Below are 22,588 nucleotides of genomic sequence, written 5' to 3' on the forward strand. Positions count from 1 at the left end.
TATGTAGAACCCAGACATGGCGAAGTGCAGAATCTGGCATGAAGAATGACTTGGGTTTTTTTCAATGTACAAAAGCAGAATGAGGACTAAAGTGACGAAAAAATTAATGAAGAAGCAGGAAGAACAACAAATGAAATTTAAAAATAATTGAAGTTTTAGTACCATTCTTTACACATAACATTAATATGGGTGTTTGCATGTAGTATTTTGAAACAGTTCTATGTCAATTTAAGCTAACTATTTATTGGTTACTCTCTAAGTACTGCAACAGAAAAAAGTTGTACTTTTGTTGGGAGCCCCAGGGAAGAGAGTGAGAGAGTGTGTGTACATTGCTGTGTGTTGGGATTGGGGCGCAAGGGGGTTCTTGGTGTTGGTCTTCATGATGCTAAGTGTTATTGTGGCTTCTAAACTATGCAGTAGTGTGGTTAGCTTTAATTAAACACAAGTGGCTGTCTCAGGGCCTTTAATAGGCTTACTTGCGTACTTAAGGCTAAGCACATGTTGGGCAGTTTGCAGGATCAGATTGCTGTAGAGCTTATTTTGGGTTTGAATGTTATTGCCAGCACTCGTGCTAAATTAGGGGAGAGTAGAGGCCTCCTTTTCTCTCTTCTGTTCTCTCTTTTCTCTCTTTTCTTCTTTTAAAAAAGGGATTCTAGAAACAGAAGTTATATGGACAGTTCACGAGTGATGTGCTGTTTTGAGTGACATCTGCTGCTGTAAATGTGATCATATGTTTTCCTGAAATTTGCAAGTGAAATATGAAATTCCTTTATATGTGAAGTCCTTGAGAGACTCCAGCTGCCCATATTTATAAAGCTTCCTAGGCAGTGTTTACACGGTTCTGGCAATGGCTGTCACCTTAGGAACTAGGTGAATAGCTCTCCCCATAGGTGATAGGCGCTGCAGTGCAGAGTGAGCTGGGTTCTCCTGTGTAAGGTGGTGCTCAAATAATGGTCAGGACTTCTCTGGGATCGTCCTGAGTTATGTTAATTCCATTGTCCTTAATTTTATTTTGATGTGTTGATGGATGAGAAGCTTTCTCTGTGTATTTGCTGCTGCTCAGATTTTTTTATTACAGTGCTCCATAACTGACCACTTGATAGTCTTAAGAATTGGATACCTGGGAATAAAGTGGTGCAAAGAACCCATGCACAAGGCTAAATTGTAATGTTTGCCCTGTGTAGGAGTTTGCATTCTGTACAGCATCTCAAAGCTTTCCTAGGGCAAACTATGTCTTAATAGTTTGTCTGGCAGATTGCAACCTCTTCTACTAAAAATCATAAAACTTCCTGAGGCAGTTGCTTATATGGAAAAGTGCTTTTGGAATGCTTATATATTTTTAGCTGTCTCTAGTGTAGTGTAACAGATGGAGACAGGGAGGAGAGCCAGCACTGCATGTCCAGCCAAGATGAGCCATCATGGTCTGCAGACCACAGTGTGGAAACCTCTGTCTCATACGCTTGTAGTCCAAACCTTCCAAAGAAGCATTGAGGTTTAGAGAAAAGTTTTAGTAGTAAAGGTAGCTTTGGATTTGGAATTTTAGTTCCCACATTTCACTGTAAAGATACAGCCTCCAAAATGAAAAATCCAATTAATTAAAAATTAAAAATCCAAGTTTCACAGATTTTCATTACTTTTGACACTTGGAAGTATTCTTCAGCCATGTTTGCATCCGAAGCATGAATTTGCTCTGTCCGGAGGAGAAATGGCCACTTTAATGGAAGAGAAATGCAAAAAGTAAATATCCTAAAAGATAGAAGTTTACACTGGCACAAACTGTTGAGTTATATAATGGTATTTGCTGCATGCAAGCTCCCAATCGTGCCCAAGAAATGTACTTCTCAAGTAGGATGCACGTCTCCCTGTCGTGCGTGAGTTTCCCAGGGCCTGCGTGGCCAAGGAGGCAGATGCTCAGATTGATTTTGGACTTTGCGCAAGTCACTGTGCTTGGAGTACTGTGTAGGGGTGTTAGTAATGTGTAGAAGGGAGAAGTCAAAACTCCAGAAGTCAAGGACAAAACCCACAAAACAGAGGCGTTAAAGGATGTTTGGCCAGCCAGCCTCTCAGAGGGGAGACAGAGAGGGAGGGCGTCTTGTCTTCTCTTGGAGAGTTGTTGCATATGTTTTCTGTTTTTAAACAATACTGGCTGTTGTTGAGTGTCAGTAAGATAATATGCTACATGTTACGTCTTTCTTCCTTCCAGCTTCATCACATTCCGCTCTTGTGCATATCTGGACAAGAAGCATACAGTTTTTGGAAGGTAAGTGAAGGATATTATAAGCAGAGTGTAGCAGATGTGCTCTCCTGTATGTCTGAAGCCTAAAGAGAAGAACCTAGTGACTCCTGCAATTGAACTGGTGCAAAATCCTAGCTCACAATCCAGTTCTCCTGGTCATGAGTAGGTGGGCAGCATTGCATCAGTGCCAGTAGACTCTTGCCTTTTTTTCCTCTTTCCATCATTGTAAGTTGCCTTCCATTCTGTGGGTGGCCCTCCAAGGAGTCATGAACAAAGTAATCATTGTCCTGTAACCAACCATGTTAATATTTGTGCATGCTAATTACTGGGACACAGGAGATTACCTCTTCAACGCTGCTTTCATCCTATTATAAGCTGTCAACCAGGAAATTAGTCACGACAGGACTGCTCTTCATCATGGTATAGACCACAGAGCTTCTGCATAGGTTAGGTCTTTTGGCCCCTTTTATCCTTTTTTATTCTATTCTTATTTTCTTTTCCTGACAGTTATCATCAGTATAAATAAAATCTGTGTGTTTATGTGCATGCGGGTGTGTACATACATACATGTTTATGTTTATATATATAAAGATATTACTGATGCCAAGACAGCAAGGGTACTTAATTCTTTATAAAAAAGTATCTTCCAAAAGTTTTTTCCAGTCAAGCCCTCACATGATAAAGATCAAGGTATTTATTACAGAAGATACTACAAAATCTTTATGTTACAGTTTGTTCTTTGCTTCCTCTACTGCAGGTACATGGTATTTTCCAAGTCATGCATAGCTGTTCTAACAAGTGCCTTGGTGCAAATGGCAGGAAGGGGAATTTTACTAGCCTGCTTCATTGGTAGTTCCTGAGAATTTTACAATCTTTTTAAAATTAAGATTATATTTTTCTTATTACTCTCAGTTTTATCTGTCTGAGGGGCAGCAACTGAAAAGAAATGCATGTGCTGTTTACTTTGACTGGATGTCATAATGATATATTTAATCCATGTTCTCTGCCTGTGAGTTCTTGAGGCAGAAACTGGCTTCATTTAAAACAAATACTTTAGTGCTGTTAGTTCCAATACTGATTCTGCAATAATTCTACCCTTTGAAATACATTTCTTTTTCCTTTCTCAGGTCTGCCCTAGAAAAATTTAAAGTTCCCTTGTCATTTGGTGAAAACAGATTAATGAAGCAAGTTCTAGAGAGCAAGTATATTCTTGGAGGAGTTACATTACCCATATCTTAAGACTATTTCACTTAAGCTACAATTTGAGTCCTCCTTGCAAAAATCCCATTAAATCCTATCAGTAATGTTGTTAACCTGAGCTTGCCACCTCATCAAATAGTATTTGGGTTAGGACAGCTCAGCTGAAAATGTGACTGTTCCTCTGTTCTAGATGCAACCTGACTTCAGTGAGCATTCTGTATAGTCTTCCAGTGTCTTTGCTGTGTTTCCCCATGTGCTCCAGTTTTACCGTAATTCACCAGGAAAGAATTTAGAGTAGCTGAGCTTAGTGCAGTGCAGGGAGCGTGCTCCCAAAAGCCTTTGCACCATGTGTAACGTCTCAAGTACCTTCTGAACAAAACAGCTCAAATTGTTTCACACTGTACATTGCCCTTTAGAGAGGAATTACTTCAGTCCAAGTAAATCTAGCTAAGTGTATCGTGGCAGAGATTTATGCAGTTTTAGCAAAGACACTTTCATTTTTTGTTTGTCCTTGCTACTACAGAAATCTGAACTTAGTTGCCAGAGTAAAGAAGTGGTGCTGCTTTCTCAGCACTGCAAATATTCTTAGCTGAAATACAAAAGAAAAACTTTATTTAAAGTGTTGGTTTAGAATCATGTTTGGCTCCCTGCATGAAAAATGAGCGGCATCTTCACAGAGCAGGTGAATTTTACTTTGGACTCTCTTGCGTGTAAATGAAGATTAATTCAAAGAATGTAAAAAATGAAGATGCTGGGATAGATGTATTCCAATCACTCTGTATTAATCTACAAGTTGAATAATTGAAGTTATCTACAGATTTAATATAAAAGGCTATTAAGCCTTTAATACAGCTCTTAATATCTGTATTCTGTCATCAAAATCCTTCAGCTGTTTTTACCTGCATTTGTTTGTAAAAGCCAAAAGGTTCCAGAAATTGTATCTCCAGAGAAACTCCACCTTCAGTTTGCTGGTTTAGATCCTGGGTGTTTCTGGGATTTGGTGCCTCTATCTGATCTTAGACTGTATAGCACAATAATACCTGGGAAGCATATCTAGGAATAATATCTAGGTTTAAGAATAGAATGAACCGGTGAAATCAGAATTCTTTGTTTCCACAAATGTTATGTTGGATTGTCTTAATTGGATGCTTACTGGCCTGTTGTGACTTTGATACAGATTTGAGGATTACTTATTTCAGTTAATATGAAAACATAAATAATCCTCATCTCAGCTGTACCCTCAGCTATTTCTCTGTGGCTCTGGTTTATGTTAGTGAGTGTCACATATGTATCTTTGAGAGCAGAATTTGACCCGGTTGTAATTTATATAGAACTTTTCAGCAGGATTTCTGTACTTTAGAGAACAAAAAAGAGTGAAAGAGCAACGATTCCCCACCCCTTTGGGTTTTTTTGGTCCTCTGGGTATGGAACGTTGAAAAGTTGCTTCTCTGGAGCTGCACCTTATTCATGTCCCCACCGGTTCAAAACATTATAGTAGCTATTAATGTTGGATGTTTGGCTGTTAAGTATGTTTGGAAAACACACGAGCTTTAGGCAGTGGGACTGTGAAGAGGTGGCACATGTCTGGCTTGGTGCACTGGAATTTTCAAGTCTCAGGAGAAGGCTGCAGCTGGAGGACAGGGAGGGCATCTTGTCATGGTTGTGCTGCCCACCAGGGTAATAATGAGGATGGATGTTACTGAAAATAAAGGAGATAATTTGGCATGGATAGAAAGCAAAAACAAGGACAGTGAGAGAAGAATACCTTCCCTTGGAGGTGTGTTGCAGGCTGCATGGATTTCATGCTCCAGCAGAGCTGCCTAGATTAAATTAGTAATTACCATTTCTAGTAATTACAGTTTCTCCTGACTTAGGCAGTGCTGTAATTAACATGAAAACTAACTGGTGGCTTTTGTTGGGTTCTAGCTTGCTGATAAGAGGTTTAATTCAAAAACTCAAATAATGTAAACCAACCAACATGCATTTGCTCTGCACAAAGTGGATGAGAAGCATCTGCAGGGGACTGTTGCATGGGGAAAGTCCTGCCTGCTGCCATTATGGGCTGGGGGGTCCCTCTTACCCATGCTGTCACTGAGAGCCCAACTGTTGCATGAGCTGCAGAGATGTTACAGCCAAAACACTAGTATAGGCTCACATTCCTGTCTGGTGTGAAATTTAGAGGCAAGCACATCCCATCTGTGGTGGTATTAGATTTTGTATCACTCCAATGGTTCACAGTTCCTGTGGATCAGAGACCTGGTACATTTGCCCTTTATAAGCAGAAATAGAAACATAATCTCTGTCCCAGAGAGCTGTGTAAGTAGAAAAGAAACTGCATATAGATACAGGGAAGTTGCAGCAGTGACTCCTTTCAGCCTACCTTCCAGTGACAATTTGCACTTTCTTCAGAACCTAGGAAAAAATGAAATGGCTTTGTGGATGTTTTTTGAGAGCCTGTTTGAAAGCTAAAGGGACACATGAAAAAGTGCATGTTTAAAATGATAGTGGGAGGTGATTGAGTTGTGCTGATCAACAGGAAGAGAGAAATGCTGTCTTTGAATTTTAGGTGAGATTTAGGACAAGCACAGCATGGTGGGCTTGAAAGTGAGGGCAGGTTGCAGGTATGTGACGTGATAAAAAGGGAAATAGAGGGAGCAGAGGGAAAAGTGTTGTGGTCAGAGTAGAAAAGCTGGAAATGACCTGTGCAGCAGTTATGTGTGTTTATTAGAGCATCACTTCTGTTTGTCAAAAACTGAGAAAAGGATGTGGCAGCTGCGACAGGAGATGAGTATATGGAGGTCAGTTTTCCCCTTTGCACATGGCTGCATATATCTGCTTACACAGATAAATTTTAACTGTCTCTCAAGGTTTCTGCTGCTCATTCTTCAATTCTCTTGTTTCTGGAAGTAATGAACAAGGTGGTTTGGGAAACCTCAGACTTGGTCAAATTGGAGACACTGACATGCACTCAGCTTAGTCTTTTCTTTCCACCTCCCCTTGCCAGCTGCTTTTGTGGAAGAGAGTTTTCTTTCCTTGGATACTACCACTCTGTATTAAGTATTCCTTAACCTGTTTAATGCTTTCTACTGCAGTTCTGTAGAATGGGGTAATGAAAGTAACACTTGTTCTCTAAGGTCATTACCTACATGAAGGAGCTACCAGTCATTATTCAGTTACCAAGGTACAGTGAAGTAACACACAGTTTCTGTTTCCACTTGTACTGTTCCCTATATGATTTGAATCAGTGAACTCCAATGGCTTCTAAGCTGGGAAACTCATGTTCTTGTTGCTCTTCTGCTCTGAAGAATGGAGAAATTGTGTGACAGCAGACAAGCTGATCCTGTTGTTGGGTCTGTGTAGGGAGCCTCACCTAATGTTGCACTGCAGTCCGCTCCCCAGACACCAGGATAGGAATGAAGAGCAAGGTGGGAAAATAAACCTTGCTGACAATTAACGTAGGCCTGCCTGTGGAAGCTGTGGCTGTGGTGTCCTGTAGCACAGGATGACTGGGCTGTTGGAGCTGCATGAGGGCTGCTGTCGTTTCCAAAACAGTTGTATGATCTCTTAAGAGGAACCTGTGCCAAAGCAGAGAAAGTCCTTACGTGCCAGGTTCATCTGTTGAGTCTAGTTTCAAAATGCTTTTTTCCAGCTTGTTTTTTCAGCGCTTTTTGTTACTGTGTCTCACCTGCTAGATTAAGTCCTTATTGAGAGAGTTGAGATGTTTCAACTGCATCCTTGTTGCAAGTTTGAATTGCTCACTCCCTTTCAGATTGGGTGTATACACAGAAAACATTTTGTCCTGAGTGTACATGTTTGTGCGTGTGTATATTGTTCTCTCTCTGTGTGTATATAAATGTATGTACTCCTTTTTATAAAAATAACCTTGAGGGCAGAATGTGTTTACAAAACAGCAGTGTTTCTTTCTGGTTTCTGTTTCTAGTTTAAAGCATTTTAAAAAAAAAAAAAATAGAAAGGTCCAGACATTGTTCTTTTATCATCTTCTGACCAGGAAGCTACCATCTTGGACTGCTGCCATCCCCAGCATTGCATAAGGCTTAATTCCTATAATTCTTCCAAACAAAAATATAAGAAATAGGAAGTCTACATGTGAATGTCTGTGAGACTGCTAGGGAGCTTTAGTTTTCTTTGGGAGCAGCACTAACTAATATACAGTGAGAGTTTCATTGGCATACTGCAAATTGGATAGAGCTTGCTCCAGATATTTCACTTATAGTTCATGCAAAAACATTGGCAGTGGTTATGAAGCAAGGTTACTAGTTTGCATAAAGGAGCCTTAACAGGAAGTAAGATTTTAAATAACATCTCTAAATTTGAAATGCAAAGATTTACAGTGCTAACTTAGCTCAGTTTTCAAGAAAACTGAATTGCAGGAGTAATGGCACTTTTTTGTTGTCATTACTATGCTAACAAAGAAAACCCTAAATGTATCTATCTTGTTGTCCGTGCTTAAATGTAATGCAAGATTTATCAAGCTCCTCTAAAAATACAACAAGCTGTCTCAGGGATGCTGAGCTAAATATATAGTTGAGATCATCATTTCTCTGTTCAACAGCTACTGGAAGTACACAGCAAACCCTCAGTTTTGCTGTCTGTTCTAATGTAAATGATGTCTTGAAGGTATCTTACTTTTCACTGCAGGATGTCACCTGAACATCTGTTGAAACCTGTCTTGGTTAGTTTAGGACAAAGCGTGTGTGGCACCTAACAAAAGGAGTAGAGCCAGAAACAGTGGAAGGGGCTCTGCCCTTCTCCCTTCCCTTCCCTGCTCTGCTCCCAACTTAGCACAAGTGACGCTGCATGAGAAAGGCTAACGCGGTGTGAGCTGTCACCGTCTGTGTAACACATTTAGCGCATGTAAAGAGTATAAAGGGATATTAGTCTGAACTTCTGGAGTTTGCATTTTGTTTTCATGAAAACAATGTACAGACTTCCTTATGCTGAGACTCAGATTTATTCATAGAACAGCTTTTATCTCTTTTTGTTCAAAGTTAGTGAATATTAGAATATTAAGTCCTGGTGCTCTCTTTAGAGGTTTGTTTTTTTTTAATGCTTTAATGTACTGATCTGATGGTCTTTCCTAAAAGTAACTTGTATGGGCTTTTTTCTTGGCAAGATGTCTGTGAGCTTTTCTTCTTACACCCAGAATATGTTGTGAGAGACGCAGAGAATCCCCAGAACTTCTCTGGCGTGTTCGTTTCCTCACTCTGTGAGGAGCAATTGCTGTAAGGGATGCCAGTGCATGAGCTTAGACACATTATATCTCATCAAACTGATTTTAGTGCTGCAATGTAACATCATGAGGTCTGACAATAATAATGCGTAGTGTTTCAAGAGCCTGTATGTATGTTGTCTCTCTACTTCGACAAATCAGAGGAAAACTAGAAAAATCCTTTACAGTTTGAGACCTTAAGTTGGAATATTCCAGGCAGCCATGACTGCCCTGATTAGCCTGTAGTTCAATTTTTACTGCATGGGTGACGTTTGCAATCAGATCTTGCCCTTTTGGGATTTTAATTTTCACTGATGAAACACCAGCCACAGCTGGGCCGGATTCTTAACAAAGCTTCCAAGTGCTCCCCGGACAAAAGTGGCTAGTAAATTATTTCCAGTTCCTCTGGTCAGAGCTCTCTTCTCCAAGATGGTAGTTAGTATTCAAATTCAATTTTTTTTTATTGGTATTATGGCAGTGTTTAAAGACATAAACCTATATCGAGACCTCACTGTGCTGACACTGTAAGATGCAGAGATACTCTCTGTGCAAAATGTTAGAGAATGCAGGGGTGTGAAAGCAAGCAATTTTCCATTTTAGAGACAAGAAACTAAGAAGAAAAGAGAATGACATGCTCTGCAGGCATAACAACTTTGTCTCCTTTCCCCTTAGCCCTTTATAATCATGTTGAAATAGACTATTTAGGTCATTTACTGATGACCTGTGAATGCCATGCCTATCACAGCCTTTCAAAATGTACAAGTGACAAAGTATTCCCAATAAAGCTTAATTAGCATAGCAACTGAAGATCAGTGAGCATCACCAAAATGCATTAGGGCTAATGTTGTGGGAGGTCTAGCTATGGGCTAGGGGATTACTCAGTTGAGATTGCCAGTGCATAGCTGATCTGGCTATTCCAAATTATCAGAACCTAATTAAAAGAAAACATACGAACAGATAATGAGTGGAGCTGTTGGCTAGAAAATCCTCCAATATTAAATCAGAGGTTTCCTTTAGGGGCAATTAAAACACAGTGAATATATCTTGGGCTGTGTGGTAATCATCAGTATTATAAGTGAATCTGATATTGGCCCGGAGGAGGATTTTAAAATTAAGGATTTTAAAATTGAGGTTTTGTTATGAACTTTCCAAAGTTCATGCAGGGTCTTCAAGCCCTGTGCAGCTTCCCCCAGCGTACTACCTCCAGTCACAAAGGAATGAGGCTGTTCTAGCCTGCATACATGGTTTTTAATTGCTCTTAGAAGTCACAACCTGATTACAGAATATCGACGGGTCCTTGGGGAATAAAGGGGAGAAGTCTGGAGCAGTGCAGCAGCAACGAGGTGTTAGCAAGGACAACTCTGCTGGGGGCAGGTGCTGAGCAGCACCCTCTCTGACCTGCATAGTTACGTTTTCTGTGATGGGGTCTGTCTTTTCAGTTGTGTTTAGTGCCTGTCCCAGCCCGTGGGGCAGCCGTGGGGGGCACTAGTGCTGCACTAAGCACAAGGGGTGTCGAATGAGAAGGATCCATTTGCCTCTCAGACCACAGTGGGCAGCCGGTCTCATTTAGGTAATGTGTCTTTTGGGAAGAGAGTGTGAAGTGTGTAAATAGTGTGGTGTGGAGTGGTAGTAGGAGGTGTATTTCTCCATTGGATCAGCTGAGACCACCACAGGTGACCAGCGGGGGCCTCTCGGTGCCAGCCAGGCTAGCTAGGCTGTCATGGTGGGACTGGAGAGGTCTGCCTGGCTGTGAAACATCTGCGAGAGGGAGGTGTCCTAGTAGAAAGGTGAATGTGAATATCATGTGTGTTTTGGTTGAGGTATTGCTTATTTCTTTGATATGAAAGCAGAGTTAGGTGATAAACACTCTGCATATTCCACCAGTTTGATACTGTTCCTGGTTTTTTGCACCGGTTTCATTTAATTTGATTTTCCTCCATTTCATCTGCCCAGCCCTTGACAGCCAACCTGTGCTGGTACCGAGGTCCCAGTAATCCCAGCAGTCAGGCTTCAAAACAGTTGCGACCCTGTGAGGGCTGGAGGATTGCCCCATCCCATCGGCAGCCCTGGGCTCCTTGATGGCCAGCTCCTGCCCTCGCTGCAGAGCTCCTGGCCCCAAGAGCAGAGTTTTTGAGAATTGTGGCTGCTTCTCATTGTCCCACAGCCATTTATATGGGCTGTATTTTTGGTTCCTAGCCACATGATTTGGCTCTATTAAAACAGATGTTGTCCAGCTACAGCCTGCTTTTCTGAGGCATCTGGACCACTCAGCATCAACAGCCTATCTTTATCTTTATTAACTGCTCTTGTAAGTGTAGATGTTTTCAAATTTAGTTGGGGATGATGATGTGGATAAGTGTTAAGTACCCCAAGACCAAGATCTGATCCCAGCAGGACCCTTCTAGAAACATACTGACTCAGTGGTTCCTATTTAAAATTAGATTTTGACACCTGTCAGCCAATTTTTTACTTTGCGTGTGCTGTGTTCACTTCATGTCGTTCTGGTTTCTCAATCAAAATATCAGCTGCCTTCCAGAAGTCTGTTCCATGGACACTGTTATTGCTGTTAACCACATCTGTTGTCTCAAAGATAGAAGGTTGTTTAACAGACTGTTTTCCACAAAACCTGGTTGATTGCTGTTACTTATTTCCTTTCTTTATTAATCATGTCCTGTCTCTGCTATTCCATTATTTTGCTGGGATAGATGACAGGCTTATAATTGTCTGGGTCACCCCATTTATCCTTTCTAAATATCCTTTTGTGGAACTTTCTCATTGTTCCACGCTTTTTTTGAAAATGAACATGCAACAGTCCAGAAAGTCTTCAGTCTTCCTTCAGCATTTTCAGGCAACTATTTGTAAATGTTGACTTGAAAAATGAGGGGCCAGTGATCTAACATCCTCGTAAATAAAAACTGTGGCAAAGTGTCCCAGGCATTATCTTGTGGCTGTGACTTGATGCTCTGCTGCCTTCCCAGAGCCCTCACAAGCTCACCGTGTGATGTGCTTTGGGAGCAATCCTGTGCTTTCTGCATTACTGGTGTTACTACAGACAGCTCTGTCACTGCTCTCCAGTAGTGCCATAGATACAATTCCTTTTCTTCCTAATAACACTCTTCAGTCTGATAATGCTATAAAAAATTTAAAAAATAGATCAGAAGTTAATGAAAACATTTGATTTCTTGACCAAGTCTGTTAGTTTGTTTTTCAAAGCTCATGTGAGTAACAAGTGAGCTCCATATTTATGGATGTAGCATTAGCAAGTGGACCCATTTTGAAACAGGTTTGTGTCTTGCAGAGACAGCTGTCCAACAGTCACTCATTCTCCATCTTGTTGGTTTGTGTGGCTACCACGTTTTTGGACAAATGGCTTTGTTAGGCCTCTGAGTGTTCGACTTCTCCATGTTCTGTTTAATTGTAAATTCAAATCCCAGATTTTAGCAAAAATGTTTGCCTTCCACACTGAATGACATTATCTTAGGTCTTCCATATACAGTTGCTGATTCTCCTTCACCCAGACATGATGGTTTAAAAATCTACTAATGGGCATAAATTAGACCCATCAGACATAAGGGTGCAGGAATATTTTAAGTGTGTTGTGACAGCTGGAAATAGTGTCCTTCCTCTTCTAGGGTGGTTGGTGGCTTTGAGACTCTGACTGCTATGGAGAATGTGGAAAGTGACCCAAAAACAGACCGTCCAAAGGTATGTGTGAAGCACCAGGGGCTGTGCAGGAGGGTGTGTACGCATATGGCCTTGTGTGGCAGTGTGGTTCGCCCTGCTGTCGCTTCTCTGAAACCCAGACTTGGGGGAGGTGGCACAACTTAGTCTTGAATTGCTCTTCTCTTCTGCTTGCAGGAGGAAATACGAATTCAGACAACAACTGTTTTTGTTGATCCGTATGAAGAGGCAGATGCCCAGGTAAGAATAGTTGGTTTGTTGGTTGGGTTTTTTGAAAGGCCAGAGCTGCTCTTTGGAGAACTTTCTGACTGAATGCCTTTCCTTTGAACACGGACAGCCCCCTGGCCCATATGTTTGCAAGCTAAGATTAAACAGCTGTCACTCAACAGTGCCTTGTGTGCCAGGATCACCGCCACTCTTCCAGTGGAGAGGTCTTGTAACTGAGTCTGGCACAGCTCCCAGTCCATCATGCTTCCGATGGTTTCCTTTCCAAATGCCCACAGTAGCTATAGGTAGCTGCTATATATATATAAGCTGCTATATAAGAGAGGACTCTTGTTATAATGGTCTATCTCCTAAAGCCTGCCCTGTAATCACAGCAGTGCTGGTTACTGTTTTAGGGTGCTTTAAAGCTTCAAAGAATTGTAGATGGTTTCTCTTTATTCTGGACTAGCTCTTGTAACAGATAGTACTCTTTGCTTCCCACAGGTTGCTGCTGAAAGAGAGAAAGTCCAGCAAGAAGAAGAAGCAGCCAAAACAAAAGCTGAAGTGGTCCCGCCAAAGAAAGAGGTCCAGACTCCTAAAACTTACCGACAGGGGATTGGAAAATACATTAACATGGCTGCAGCGTGAGTTCCCTGCCCATCTGATCTTTGTTGAGTGTTTTAGGTGCCTTTCCTGCTGGCCAGGGACCCTGTCCAATGCCATTGCTCAGATCTTTGGTTTGTGTCCACAGGCTTTGCAAAGACACCTCCATGCAGTCCTAACAGTCAAGAGTTCCCTCTGCTTTGGTTGTTTTTCAAGGTGACAGGCTTTTCTTTTAGTACTTAAACGTGACCCAGTTGGTCTCTAACAGTGTGTGGTGACTTCAGAACTATAGATACATTTCCACAACTCAGAAGTCCTTGAGGAACTGTATTGTGTCACTTCCTACACCTCTTCCTCTTCTGCAGCTATTTCTGAAGGCCGCAGCCCCACAGATGTTTTTCTCTTAGCAGCTTCTCCCCTGCACAAAGTTGTTGCCTTAAACCCATATCGGTCTGCTGATCTGGTTCCCTCTTCAGCCCCACAAACAGTTGTACCAGCACAACTGAAATGGCCGGAAAGGGGAGCAGGTTCCCAGGCTTGCTGTGGGAGCACAGGGTTTCTGGCGAGTAGCTCCAGGGTACCTGGCTGGTTGTGCAGGCTTGTCCTAAAGCATCCTCTCCCAGACACCCTTTGTACACCACGTTGGGATTGGCAGCATCACTTGCTTTCCTAAGGACAGTACGGAATCCCACCTGAGAGGCAGCTTAGCATGAGTTCTGAAAAAATTAAAATAAATGCCTTCCACTTGGGTTTTAGCAGACTTCTCTAAAAGCATTTGTAAAATGCTGTTGTCTGTGTACTGCATAAAGGTGTGTATTTATACACACACAGATCTGGACAGCTATTTAATCGGCTTGTATGTGCCTGCATGACTTACAGGCATTTACATAACCATGAGAACAAAAATATGTTAGCCCATGTAGGTCGATTTGGTGTGTCGGTAAAATGGTCAGCTTAAAACTGCTGCCATTCTGCACTGTATTTACAGAGGAAACCCAGGCAGAGTCTGCGGCTCTGTGGAAAGGGCCAAGTAGTATAGAAAGGACTTCCCTTTCCTAGGCCTTCACTCATTGCAGCCTGCCTTGAAACTGGGAGTTCGGTCCATAGCAGCCTTTTGGCAGGTTCAGGGTTCTCAGTTCTCCCTGTCAGCTGCTGCTATCAGACAATAAAACCACAGTATGTGAGCTGGCTGCGGAGTGTTTCCATGGGGTTGCAAACTCTGCTTGAGAGAGGCCGAGAGTAGCAGCAGTGACTGCAACAGGCTGTGCTCAAGGAACATGAAAGGATCTGAAAAACTTGCCCAGCTGCTTTAAACTTAATTCCCCATAAATGCTTTTGCTGCCACAAATGCAGGTGAGAAGGCAGGGAGAGAACTTGTGGCTTGCATTTTCATTGTGACTGTGCTAAAAAAGTACAGCTGTTAAATCTTGAGCTCTGGCCTGGAGAACTTGTTGGGCTTTGAACACGTTCCTGGAAGTGTTCAAAACCTGAGCCAAGCCATCCCCACAGACTGACACACTCTCCCTCTTTCTGGGTGTGCCAGAGACCCCCATCCCCACCCCGCTGCCATCCCCACGCTGGCACAGAGCTTGCACTCCTCTCCAGTATAGCTGTTGCCGGGAGAGGAAAGACATCCAGCTGCCCTGGTCCCACTGAACAGTAAATAGTTGCTGAGACTTGTTTTCATTTTGGCTCCAGGAAGCGCAGCGTGGAAGATGATGGGCCTTCAACCAGCACAGCTGCGAAGAAAGAGAAAAAGAGCACAGGCTTCGGGGACTTCAGCTCCTGGTAGCAGCGCGGGGAGCCTAGCACTAGAGCAGCACAGCAAAAAAAGAAAAGGCAGCCTCCCATGTGGTCCTGAAGAGCCCAAAAGACAGTCTGTCCTGGGGAGGGAAGGCACCAGCCTGCCCTTCCACTGCAGAAGAAAACTGTTGCTTTGTTAGGGCTGGTTAATGTGGCTTTGTTTTCTAGAGAGCTGCGTTCCCCCCACTGCATCTTCCTCGAAGGCCTTTTTGTTGTTGTTTTGCTAAGCGGGGAGCAGGCAGCCCAGCCCCACTGGGGGTTAGCTGGAGCCTTTCTCTGCGTGGCTGGCAGCAGACCAGGCAGAGCCCAGTCTTGCAGGATGCTACTTCAGTGAACAGCTACATTGGTGAAAGAGCTCCTTTTACAGGTAATCGTTTCCAGACGAGGCAAGTCTGCCAAATGAAGGAATGAATTAATGCGGTGGGGAAGTGCCTGTGCTGCTGTAGTGCTTTGTGGAGGGGAGAGGGCTCCAGCCTGCCCTGCCCTTCCCTTCCTTTCCCTTCCAGCTGCCTTTTGCTAGTTCTCAACAAGGACCCATTTTGTGTCTTACTCTTTGCAAGCCTGCCAGGATCCTGGCTGGACTGACTGCTGTCAGTCTCCGTAGGTCTCTCTCACTCTATACCCATTTAAGTCTCTCATAGCCAGCAACTACAGCCTGGAGCAACTGAGCAGGAATAGAAACAACTTTTTCCTGTTCATGGTGGTTGCTTTTGTTTTTAACCATCCCTAAAGCCTAAGTCCCTAAATGCAGAGGAACACACATCATAGTCTGCCCCAACATCAGTCGTCCCATCATTAGGGAAAACCATATAATATCGCTGACAGCATCTCAGATATTTCTGTTTAGATTACCCACAAATTATTAGAAAGCTTAATAAATGCCTCATGGGGTAAGATACATCAGCCCGTGAAGTTTTAATCCAGAAACATATGTGTGTTACCATCATGTACATGTAGGAGGCTAGATCCTGAACATTACTTTTCAGTTCATCTTAGTTGTTTTGATGGCAGAAATACCCTCCCTACCTCTCTATGCAGCTGAGGAGATAGTTTTGTAATCAGCTTTGTAACAATACATTTATATCAGTGGTTCCACGTTTTAAGAGAAGACTCCATTTATATAAAATTGTTGTAAAAACTTTTGGTAAAATATTTTGCATTAAATGCTTTTATTTTCTTTCAAGTGCTTGCCTTTGACTGTTCAACTGTCCTTTCCAAGATCATGGCATTGCGAAGTTGATTGTCATTCAAGGAAATGATTCATTCCTACTTTTTAAGGTGGTCATAAGGAACTCTGGGATCTTTGCGGATATGATTATATCTTTGTTAAATCATAGGAAGTTCAAACTAGTTTGAAAGAATAGTAGGGGATTTTTGTTTTGCAACATTTTGCAGCATGTAAGTTTGAAATAATGTGTTTGATTCCTGGCACAGGGGATATGATGGTACTTTCCTCAAGCAGAGTTTCTTGTGTCTTGTTGAAAACCCTTGCTTCTCCTGGTCTGGCTTTTTCCTGATAAATTGTTACCGATCCCTTCTACCTAACTTCTGCTTCCGCACATTTTTGAGCCGTCAAGTTCACAGTATTGCTAGAGCTGTAATAGGTGGTTTAATGAAATCCATAAGAGTAAAATGCTTTTTTGTACTAGATTAAAATGGAGATTATTACAAAAGAAAGGAGCTTTTGATTACAAGGAAGGCAACAGAGGTGTGGCAAGGACTCCTATTTCAGCAAGAGCCCCTGTTACATATTGATATAAGGGACAATTTCCTTTTGCAGCAGCAGGCTGCAGAGATAACTACCCACTTTCCCTTTCTACTTCAGCTTTTTGGCAGAGCTCACTGCAGTCCATGAAGGACCGCTGCTGTGGAAAGCGTAGAAAGGACAGCTGCCCTTCCAAGCACTGCCATTGCACTGCCTGTTTAGTTACAATTTCAAGCCACAACATCAGACACAAAAGAAAGAACAGTTTCCTGGCTTCTAGGAAGGGCTGAGCGTAACCCTTTCAGTTTTGCTCTAAGCAGGGATGAAGCTCTTCAGCCTCCGTTCACCACCCAACCTGAATCCAGTTTTCTGGCTGGCTTGCTGTGGTCGGTGGCTCCCAGGCTGGGAGACACTGGCTCTGGCCTGTCCCCAGGGTGCTGCAGCGGAGCAGGGAGGTTGAGCGGTTTGGCTGAGGCAGTGCACTGAGTCAGCAGCTGGGCTGGGGTTTGTACCGAGAGCCTCTGCAGGGCAGTGGGCACCATCGCTGCTCAGGCAGCCAGATCCTGCAGCCAGTTTCTTTCTGCATTCCCATCTCTCTGCTCTCTCCCGCACCTCTGCTTTTACATACTTGGACAATTTTTTTTAACTTCAGATTTTCTTCTGATCGGTGGAATCTACAGGGAAAAATGTGACGCAAGCTCTTCTCTAAAAGATGATGGGAAATGTTGAGCTATATTGATGGGTGCATGAGGTAGGTGCCCAGGGGGCACAAGGTAGGTGCCCAGAGAGCAGGGCAGCACTGACCGAATAATTTTGAAGCTAAATGACTGCAACTCTGTTTCCCTATTTACCAAGAGAAGAAGCCCCAAGTACTATTGTTCCGTTTAATTTTGCCTGTTCCCCACTAGTTTGAATTGCTGCAGCCCATTCTTGGAAGCAGGAGCTCATACAAGCAATTGCTCTGCTTCAGCATCACGTGGTAGATTGTAGTGGTACCCATCTCATGTGAGGCCATGAGTAGTCAGACTGTGTTTCAAGATCTCCAGGGATATCCTGCTTCTCCTTCCATCTCCTTTCAAGACAGGGACCAGTGAGTGTTCCCCAGAGCCTGAGCCACCCTCAGCTATAAGGGTGAGGGACTTGGTGGGGTGGACCAGAGAAGTACACACAGAATTCAGTCCAGCATGTCTTGGCTTACTTCCCATCTATGCTAAATTTACTCCAATTTACTTCTTACTGTGAATTAAAAACCACATAGAAAGTTCTTGTATGAGGTACTGCTCCAGGATTTGTCTGTCATATCCTTTTGAGCCCGAACAGCATGCACAGGGAAGATCTTCAGGCCCTGGACTGGCTGCTGTTGGGAAGCCATCCATACCAGAAGCAGAGCAGAGCACAGCGACAAATGGACAGAGACAGCTTGGAGGAACCAGTGACGGTTAGTAGGATGGGGATGGGGGGAGGAGAGGCTGCTGGGTGTGCCAGAGCCCTATATTCAGGGGGCAGAGGAGGTGAGGAACGCCTGGGGCTGCCTCCCAGGGCACTGCCTGCCTCACAGGTTTGGGGACCCCGACTGTGTGCTAGCACATCATGGAGGTGGCACATCCCTGCCCTGAGGCAACCACCCGCACCAGTGCCACCGCCTTGCACAGGTGCCCTTGGGAACCTTGCGGAGAGGGACCAAATACCTGAAGGGATCCATTCTGTTGTCTGGGTTCTTCCAGGCTGATTCCTGGCAGTTCTTTGCAGAGGTTTCTCAGTGTTTAGTGCCTCTGGGTGCCCCTGCAGTGCCTGCCTCTAGAGCTGCTCACTGCTGGCTCTAGGGCAGCTGCGTCCCCATTGCCCTGGCATATGGTCCTTGTTGAAAACAAGGGACCAGGCTTTGTGTCCCTTGCCTAGCAGGAAACGCAGAATTAATAGAAATAAGAGCAGCAAAAGCTGCTGTATATCTGTCCAATTCCCTCTGGAAAAGCCTGTGGTCCTGTAGGAGACCTGCAGCAGCAATGCCATGCGTGGCACGGCTGTGTGGTGCAGTTGCCTGGCAGGTCACTCTGAGCTGATGCAGTTTGTGTTGCTGGCGCTGAGGTTTTAAGGACAGCAAGGTGTAAAGGTTGTCTTTAGAGATGCAGAAATAGTTTAGGGCAGCTGCAGGTTTTATGGTTATGTGTGGATGGGCTTGCAGGGCAGTACAGGGGTTTGGCTCAAAAGCAGCAGTGTGTTGGTTTGACACTACCTGCGCTGGCACGCTGGGAGCTGGTCTCCATGCCCAAATCCTGCATGCGAGTGGCAGGTGCGCATACCATGACCAGGGTTAAGCAAAAGCAGTGAAGGGCTCAAGCACTAAATGCAGCCAAGTCACAGCCAAGCCCTTCGAAGGAAGGGGAAGGCCAAGTGCTGTGGAGCCAAGAGGCTCCACACTGCTGCATACGCAACCAGGTGCAGGCAGCATTGGTGGGTGCAGTCCCCACAGGGCACAGTGTCCCCAGCATGGGCAGTGTCGGTCCCCTTGGCTGGTGGCAGAGCTGCAGGCACGGCCATGGCCACTCTGCAGCTGGTGGGAACAGCTGACAGGTAAACTCAGCGCTCAAACGCTGGGTTGTAAGTATCAGATATGTCTGGCATCCCCTGTCACTGCTCGCAGTGGTGTTTGGAAGGAACAGGATGCCGGAAACCTTGTGCCAGGAAGCAGCTTTTATAAGCATGGGAGGGGATTTGCTAAACACCCCCCAAAGTTTCAACACTCTTTGCTTTGGAGGAGGCAACAGATTAAATGGGGCTGCACAGGAAGGAGATGGGCAGCTGCCTGCCCTGGCCGGCAGTGGGTTACACTGTGCGGCGCGGCCAGAGATTTCTCGTTTCCTCTCTTTCTTCAGAAAGTGAATTTGTTATCAGGGCTGTAGTGAAGGATTGTACCAGCTGCCCTGTGCTGGGACTGCAGGGAAGGGGCCAGAGCCAAGGCTGTGGTGAGAGCTTGGAGCACACAGCCCTCTGCTCCGTGACACCCACCTCTCTGGCGGTAACATCCAACCCCACTGGCTCCAGCCTGGGTGTCCCCATCCCTGCCACCCACAGGGACAGGACCCCTACCACAGTGCTGGAGGGGACAACAGGGTGGCATCACACCCTCCTGCCCTGCCACCCGCGTCCACACACCCATCGCATGGGCGGCCGTAGCTCACCGATCTGGCACAAACAGCAGCGTGTTTGCTGCTCAAGCCTTAAACCTGCCACAGAAAACACCTCTGAAAAAGCAAAAGGAGCTCGATGGGTGGATGGGAGAGAAGAGAGGTTCCCAGTGGCATCAGCCCTGCCTGTGCGAAAGCCACCATGACAGCTCAGTCCCTTCCCCGCCCCCACCTCCCGCACATCCGTGGGCAGCCCAGGTAGGATTTGGGAGGTTCCAGCCGCAGCGCTGGTGTCCCACCCACGCTGGGTGCTTTGTCAGGAGACAGCAGGAGCTGGTGAACTGTAGCACTGCGTTGGGGTCTACGGCTGCAGCTTAGCTGCTTGCAGCCAAGAATGTGTGTGGAAGTGTGCGTAGGGATTTCTAAACAAAAAGCATGTTGTGACCACGGGCTGGGGCACCCCATGGCCCTGGGAAGGACATTCTCAGTGAAGGAACATGCAGCCATTTGGGACAATGCCAAGAAAAGCAGATCTTCAGTGCTGCCTGGAGCTGGTGGGACTGTGGGGAAAGCTGTGCCTGGGGGGCATCCCGCAGCAAAGCTGCAGTGGGGCTAGGGAACCCAACACTGCGTTGCTGCAAAGCCTGAACCTCACGGAACCCGGCCCTCGTGCATTGCAGCACTGCTGCGGTATCACAGAGCATGGTGGGCTGCTGCGTGGCGAGGGGCCGTGGGGGCTGTGCATGGTGCCTTGGCGAGGCCAGCACTGACTCACCCTCCGCTGAGCTCAGGCGCTGCAGCCCGGTGACTTCATCTGCTGGAAATAGCAACTGAGGAGGAACCATCTCTCTGCCACCACCATCCCCGCGCAGACGAGGCGCTCGCTGCTGCCTGTGCTGCTGCCTGCACCCCAGCCCCAGGCGCCAGAGCTGGTTGAACCCTAAGGTGAGAGCAGGCCTCCAGTGTCACCCCCAGCCTGGGCACATGCTGGAGCCACTCCCTGCAGGATGGGACAGGATAGGGCCCAGTGGCTGCATGGGGCCAGTGGCATTTGACAGCTGAGGTGCTGCCAGCCCCGAGAGGGACACTGCAGGATGCTGCTGCAGGAGCTGGTGAAGTCAAAGTGTTTCAAGGCCGGGGAAATCAGGGCTTCACCCACCCCACCGGCTCGGCAGCGGGGAGCCTGCAGGCTGGGCACCGGCAGCGCGGATGGTACAGTTTGCACTTAAGCCAATAACGGCTTCATGGCTAAAATGTTTCTTCCAGAAGAGCACCAGGCTCTCTGTGAAGGCTTCAAGGGAAAATTAATCCCGCGGTTCCCGTGGTAGCAAAGTGAAGGCATCACAGCAGCCTGCAGGGATGGCAGATAACGGGACCCCTCTGCCAGCTCCCCACCTGTGCAGGGCTCCTGCTCTTGTGGCGGCTGAGCAGGGCTGTCCCGGGTTTGTACAGGCAAAGCACCGCAGGGGCTGCTCACAGTGATCCCCAAACAGCTCGGCTGTGGTTCTGCCATGATGGCGGGGGGTGCAGGAGGCCCCACTGGGGCAGCCTCTGCATCTCCACCCTGCTCCTTCCCAAGGGAACAGCGCAGGGCTGGGGCTCGCGGCGCTGGGGCCGGGGTGGAGGGCTGATGTGGGCACAAGGCAGGTGGGTCCTACAGGTGCTGGTCCCTGCGTCCAGGACAGGGCTGTACTACCTGCCTCAATGGCTCTGCCATGGGGCATGTGGAAGGGCATGTACGGGCAGGCGGGTGCCCATCTCTCCGTTGCTCGGGGCGGGAGCAAGAATATTGCGAAGTCTTGGGGCTGCTGCAATGCCAGCACCACCTTTGCCCCCGTCGGTCACTGTTGAAAGGTCAGCAGGGCTGAGGCAAGTGAGCTCGGTGCTCGTTTTTGTTTGTCGAGGTTTGCTTTCGCAAAAAAGGAAAGAAAACCGACCACCTCTGCCAAGACCCTTCTGCTCCCTTCACTGAGGCTCTTCCCACGCCACTGGACCAGGGAGTTGTATCTCTGTCCCTGGCTGCTTTGATATTCTGGAGATGGGGAGGGCACCACCACCGGCACAATGCCTTAACTGTGGTGAGGAGAAGCCCTCCTAAACCCCGCGTCCCCAGGTGGGGCAGGCCTGTGGTGAGGGGCCAGCTCCTGCCGCCCCAGCATGCTGGGAGGCTTTGGGGATGAAGGTTTGGTCCCCTCCAGGCTGGTTTGGTCCCCACCAGGCTGCAAAGAGCAGAGTGGGTGCGGAGGGCTCTGTGGAGGGCTTAGGTCTGCCCCAGGGGCTGTGCACAGGGCAGCTCCTCAGGCCCCTCTGCGGTTCCTGACATCATGGAGAGATCAAACCTTCCCTTTTACACGGAAAAAAGGCTCATCTGCGATCACAGCAGGCTGCATTTGACAGCTCATAACTTCATGGCTTTTAAAAAATAGCCACGGCCTGTTTTAACCACTGGTCGAGGTCTCCTCTACCCTTCCCCCTGGAAAGCATTCCAAGCTCTCACTTTTCTGATATTAGATACTTTCCCTAATCTTTGGCCTTCTCTTATTAATGGCTAATTATATCTATTTGCTTTTGTGCCAACATTGTCCTTTAGCTTGAATAGCTTTTTTCCCCTCCCTAATGCTTGCTTCCCAGTGCTATTTATAGGCAGCAATTGTATCCCCCTGCAGCCACTGTTTGGTTTGGCTACACGGGCTGCATGCCTCCAGCCTCCTCAAGACGGCCCTGCCGCCCCCCGCCTCCCTTCCCCAGGCTGAGGAGCTTCAGCCGGGCGCCCAGCTGGTACCTGGCTCCAGCAGCGCTGG

The 22,588-nt window shown here is 46.0% G+C and overlaps 1 protein-coding gene across 1 annotated transcript in view; it reads left to right on the plus strand.

The window, feature by feature from the left end:
• PPIL2 (peptidylprolyl isomerase like 2) overlaps positions 1 to 16,138 on the plus strand; it is a 72,099-nt gene extending 55,961 nt beyond the window's left edge. The window contains exons 16-20 of the mRNA XM_040603223.1: positions 2,204 to 2,260; positions 12,299 to 12,371; positions 12,525 to 12,587; positions 13,056 to 13,195; positions 14,853 to 16,138. Coding sequence (XP_040459157.1) covers positions 2,204 to 2,260; positions 12,299 to 12,371; positions 12,525 to 12,587; positions 13,056 to 13,195; positions 14,853 to 14,946 — 427 coding nt within the window. The 3' untranslated portion in view covers positions 14,947 to 16,138. The remainder of the gene's footprint in view (positions 1 to 2,203; positions 2,261 to 12,298; positions 12,372 to 12,524; positions 12,588 to 13,055; positions 13,196 to 14,852) is intronic.
• The last annotated feature ends 6,450 nt before the right edge of the window (positions 16,139 to 22,588 follow it).

Source organism: Falco naumanni, chromosome 1 (assembly GCF_017639655.2).
Source record: "Falco naumanni isolate bFalNau1 chromosome 1, bFalNau1.pat, whole genome shotgun sequence".
Classification (NCBI taxonomy): domain Eukaryota; kingdom Metazoa; phylum Chordata; class Aves; order Falconiformes; family Falconidae; genus Falco; species Falco naumanni.